Genomic DNA, 6,115 nt, shown 5'->3' with positions numbered 1-6,115 from the left:
TTATAAAGGATAATATTTAAAACTGTCATAAAACTGTTATTTCTCTTTCACAGAAAGAACTGTCTAATATATGTATGTTGGGAGAATTATTATCAAAATTGTATTTATTTTGTCATCCTGACCTGTTGACTTCCAGGCAGGATATATTAATATAAATATTTGTATTTAACTAACTTGACTTTGTATTTTTTAAATGTTGAAAAAGAGTAACTACTGAGTTACTTTCCGAACCGGTGGTAGCTTCACTTAATTGTAAAATGAAGATTCAAAAGAGCTTGTAAAGGCCTACTTGAATAAAGTTTATTTTGATTTTGATTTTGACTGCATTTACACCAACCATACATACATATATTCGAAATTTCAATCTTGGTAAAAAGGGTTATCGTTTGGTAATAATATTACAAATAAAACAAGTTTCAATATAAATGGCTAACAAGTATATTTTCTCGCAGTGTTCCCTATTGAATCTTAATTAATAGATATGAAAACACATTGTATGAAGATTTAAAAAGAGTTACGTACCGTGTAACAATTTCCATCAAACGCTGAATCCATTTTATTTACCAAATACTGAAAAATAATATGTGGGTAGAATTAAAAAGCGTAATGGTTCTGAAATTATATTATACTAGTTGTCGCCCGTGGTTTCGTTCTCGTTTTATGGGGTTGGTTTTCATATGTTAGTCCAAAAGTAGCCTTTGCTCTTACTTAGGGTTCAAGAGCTGAGATGGCCCAGTGGTTAGAACGCGTGCATCTTAACCGATTATTGCGGGTTCAAACCCAGGCAAGCACCACTATATGTATGTGCTTAATTTGTGTTTTGAATTCATCTCTTGCTCGGCGGTGAAGGAAAAATAGTGAGGAAACCTGCATGTGTCTAACTTCATCGAAATTCTGCCACATGTGCATTCCACCAACCCGCATTGGCACAGCGTGGTGGAATATGTTCCAAACCCTCTCCTTAATTGAAGAGGAGGCCTTTTCTCAGCAGTGGGAAATGTACAGGCTGTTACTTTACTTTACTAGGGTTAAAATTTGCTTCATAGCAAATTTCATCGAATTCGGTTCAGTGGTTTGGCAGTTAAAGAGCGACAGACATACAGCGTTTTACATTTATAATATAAGTATAGACTAAAGTTTTTATTAAAACATTTGATAAGGACAACCCAATTGCTCCTTATAGCAAATCTTATGTTAAACGCTTGATTTGTTCGTATTCTAAACGCTGCGTACACTTCATTCAGAAGTGTTGACACTTCGTATTCATATAATGTGTGTACAGGTTTCTGATGTAGTCTATGTGTGTGTGTGTCTGTGTGTGAGAGAGTGAGAGAGTGTAGCACAATTGGGAAGCATTGTTCGCATATCAGGTATTGTAGTAGAAGTAGTAGTACTTTATTAATTGCATCTTGTTTGTAATACTACTACATTATTCTGTTAAAATGGTCATGCATGAGACGAAATAGAAAATTAAAATGACATTTAAAAATATTAGTAACAGCCTATTTAAATAAGATTATTTTAAATTCGGTTTTCGAATACAATATTAAGAATATTGTATTCTCATTATTACTGTATTTACAACGCGTGCTTTTCAGTACTTTCTGTTAGATAAGTATACATACATAATATATATACTTATATGTTAAACATACAAGTAATAATACCCGTTTTATTACACTCAAGATTAACTGATGGAAATTATTACATGATTAGTAAATATTATAAAAGACGTACCAAGTACGTGTGTAAAATTCACGAACATTTTTTTTTTGTTAAATATAATCTACATTACAGATAATATAATAATGTATAGAGAGTCAAACGCTACATCTTAATAGTACCATAAGTATTTAAATATATCATACTTAAGAAATCTCAGAAGTTATTGTTCATAAAGTACTTTAGAAAAGGCTATATTTTTTAATTAATTTTTATATGCGAAAAAGGATTAAACAATGAAGAGTTTTAGCTATTTTGTAGTGGATATAATAAATAATTACATTACACGGTTAAAGACTATAGAAAAACTGTTTAATTTTTTTTTTTTTTAGTAGTCGCGTTTTAGCGTGCTCGTGCGTTAAATAATACAGCCCAAACTTAGTATGTTTCTTTTAAAATAAATTTCAATGTTTTTGAATAATCACATATCTATTTTCAACCACAATCGTTAATTGTTATCATTGTATAATATTTTTAATTTCGAATTTCGAAACGATTTTATAATGTTTTTTTTTTTTTTATATTACATCATTAGCAGATGCATATGAAACAAAAAGTTATTACAACAATACGGAATGTTTTCAAGTGGAAATTACTTTAATGGAGGATTTTATATAACTAATTTTTTTCTATACATTTCTTACAGAAGATTTATACCCATATAGTTTTACCTACGGTACCGTGTACTGTTGACAAAACACGTTTAACAAAGAGGACAAGGGTGCACCTTTAGAGTTACATATGTATTCAATACCATTGATGTGTGATTATTTGATTCTACGATATGAATTCATCACAATCATCATCATCACATCTGAGACCTAAACAGTTACTTTCAGAACTGATGCATGATTTCTGACAGTCAATACTTATTGATGCATGCATCAGTATATATGAATATAGCATTATACTCACTTGAGTACAATGTTGTATTCAATACAGATTATAATTTCGACTATGCCACAGTCAAAATTCCTCCTAATTGAAACTATATTTGAGTGATAAATTTAGAAAAAGTACCGTTAAGTCAAGTAAAGACAAGTTTATATGTAATCTTGCAATCAATCGGTTGACTATGTTTTGTATATACGATTTGAAATTAACATGGTTATTTTTGTTATTAAATTTATTAATTTCGGGTTGTTTACCATGTTTTTTATTTTTGTTCGGTGGAGAAAAAAAAACACAATTAAATACATGGTAAATATCCCGAAATTAATAACTTTAATATGTTTTGTATGATCATTATGAGTAAGGACTATTGCATGCAGAAGCGTGGAGTAACGCATCATATCGATAGTATTGCACTCAGTCAAACTTCACTCAAATCACTCAAAGCCTAAATGTATTTATCAGCGACACAGTGCAAAATCAAAGATTATAAAATCTACATCTTCGACAAAAGTACATTTTTTCTAAACAATACTTATAATTATAACATATGTATATAAATACTACATTATAACGTATAAATATATATTTAATAATAAGTAATATATATGTAATTAATGAAATATTTCTATAAGGATATTACACACGAGGAAAGCTTCTTTTGAATAGAGGAAGAATTTGGAATAATTGCTAGTGGTGAGATATTTACAAACTATAATGGATAATCACTATAGAATATTATTAGTATTTAATAAAATTAATTTCTCAATCTGAAGATTTTAGTAGCTAGTAATTATTCAAGGTGACTCTTTACGTCTAGTTGGAAAGTTTATTATGCATTATCACCCTTAGGTTCCTCGCAAATACTAATATTTAAAAGTATCTAACACATTTCAAACATCAAAACAATCAAAGCTTTAATTTCAAGCGCAAATATTATGAAAAATTAGAATGTTTAAAAGTCTTTGTTTAAGAATTTTCTCTCTAGCTCATTGGTCAACGCGTGATTGCCATTGGCTGAAATCTTTTTCTTACAAGCATTCCGCCAATGAGATGCGAGTACTTTGATCCCTATTAGTTCGACGTAGAATGGACTGTAGTTTTATTTTCTGAATATAGATTATTTATATAATGGTAAACAATACTGTTATGACTCAGAATTGTAGAGTAAGCATATCCTATAATACATTTAGCCGTGAATATTAACTCAGATTTTTTTTTTCATAGAAAATACACACAGAAGTTACACAGACAGATGGTAATGTCTACAAGATAATTATATGATAAAATTATATATTCTCATAACAATACCACAAGCATATACATTCACTTGTGACATTATTATGTCTATATATATAGAGATTGCAAAAAAATTACCAATGTTATTTTTTTTGTTTTTTTTTTAAACTATACCAGAAGCAAAGACAATACTGCGACACTATAAATCTAAATTCATAATAACACAAACTCGAGATACAACAATTAATCTTAATGTAAACTCTAAAATCACTAACGAGACGGAAATATAGTATGAAGTTTTTAATCAGTTTTCATCGAAATAAAACGCGAAAACTATATGAAAATAAAAAAAAAACATTACTATCACAGCCCACAACAACTTGATACAACCTTACATTACCAGTATAAAACCTAAACTGCCGTTTTATATATGTTCAACATCAAGTATCAAGAGATGTCATAATTTTTTTAAAAGTTCACTACAATTTGTCTATGCTAAGGCTAGATCATAGACAACATAATTGCTACAAAAAAATTTCTAATAACATTTTTAAGCATTATATTATATTAATGAAGAAAATTTCATTCAAGATAATCATTGCCTGTTATACGTAACAAAGATTACCATATGACTATGTGTATCAAGATATAAGCGCTACACAATATCAAAGGTAATTAATTTTAGTTTTGGAAATCTTAGGAAATCTATCTGTTTACCTCAGACATAAATATATATGACCGATATATTCCTTTAGACGGCAGAACAGTTTTTATTAACCGACCGTTAAATTAGGAAAACTGGATTCTAAATTTAAATTCGTGATCAAAATATTTTATTTATAATCACTATATTTTCTAGAATAATTTTAATTCATTATTTTTATTTCAAAACATTATTACAATCCTATTATACTTTCACCGCATTCATAGTACAAAAACATTTATTCCAATTGTTGATTATTATTTATTGATTTATGGAGTTTAATTCCAACCTTTTAGGCTAATTTATTTTAATAAGAATTAATTATGACGCTTAATGTAGAAAGAAATAAGTTGATCAAGTACCATTAATGCCTACTTCTCTTTACAACTAACATCCCCACACTTTTCTAACACTAAAAAGATGAAAATACAGAGACTTAATAATAAATACATAAATACCATTGAAAAGTGTCTATGGTTGGAAATAAAAAATAAAAGAAATTAAAAATTCTTGTACTTTATAAAAAAAAAAAAACAAAAAGTAAAAGTGTAAAAGTTATAGAAAAAATATTGAATTACACTATTCGTTAAGATCTGTACTAATTATTAAACTGACAATACAACTGAATCTTAAAAAAAATGTTTGACATTCTTTTTATATTAGAAACAATATTTTTTATCTCTACGAAACTGGTCTCGTTAGATCTCGCGTTGATCTAACAACAAACACAATCAAAATAAATAACTCACAAAAATTGTAATCAAACTAACTAACAACATTAATATCAGTGAGCGTAACTAATAAAAAATAAAGTTACATTCCAAGATTCCGCTTAGTCTAGTACCCTATAAGTATATAAAATAAAATTTGCTACTAAACAAAAAATACTGCGACGCGGTCCCGTTAGAGTTAAAACGGAATATCGATTTTGCCGTCGTATATCGCGAAGGGCGCCGAGCGCGAAGCCTCGCCGCAGCGGCAGTTGTCGCTGAACACGCACGAGCGTCCGCGCCCGCGCCCGCTGCCGCTTCCGCTTCCGCTTCCGCTTCCGCCGCCCGCGCCCGCGCTCACCTCGCATACGCCGCGCCGCATTTTGTCACATAAACACACTCGCGCGTCCGCACTGGCGCCGCTTGCGTCCTCGCAGTGCGCGGCCACTAAACTCGCGTGGCGCGGGGGGGCGCAGTGGCGCGGCCCAGCGGCGCCTACTGAGTCTTCCTCTCGGACTCGTGTCATACAAAATCCAGGGCGTCGTGCGGCTTCGTCGCGAACTTTCCGAACGAACGCTTCTTCAGTGTTCGCTCGATGAGTTTCTTGACCTCGCTCACGATAAACACGCTCGATGTCAGGCAGACTAGGAATATGAGATCTGAAAAGAAGATATATATGTTAACATTTTTTTTTTTCATTTTAAAAATTTGATGGTTTCATGAACATACGATACAAATTGTCACAATTTCTTTGTAATGACGTAAAAAAATCCTGATAGAATTTTAAGGAACGTAACTCGCAATCCATTTTGTTTACAGAGCCGTTTTTAACCCCTCTTTCCCCATAACT

The 6,115-nt window shown here is 31.0% G+C and overlaps 1 protein-coding gene across 3 annotated transcripts in view; it reads right to left on the bottom strand.

Moving 5' to 3' along the window:
• Positions 1-422: 422 nt before the first annotated feature.
• LOC124536538 (calcium-transporting ATPase type 2C member 1) overlaps positions 423-6,115 on the bottom strand; it is a 44,090-nt gene continuing 38,397 nt past the window's right edge. For all 3 annotated transcript variants that reach the window (XM_047113105.1, XM_047113104.1, XM_047113106.1), the window contains exon 19: positions 423-5,924. In XM_047113105.1, the coding sequence (XP_046969061.1) occupies positions 5,788-5,924 (137 nt within the window). In that variant the 3' untranslated portion in view covers positions 423-5,787. The remainder of the gene's footprint in view (positions 5,925-6,115) is intronic.

This window comes from Vanessa cardui, chromosome 16, assembly GCF_905220365.1.
Source record: "Vanessa cardui chromosome 16, ilVanCard2.1, whole genome shotgun sequence".
Classification (NCBI taxonomy): Eukaryota; Metazoa; Arthropoda; class Insecta; order Lepidoptera; family Nymphalidae; genus Vanessa; species Vanessa cardui.
Note: the sequence above shows the minus strand (reverse complement) of the source record. Positions and strands in the feature narration are given on the sequence as shown.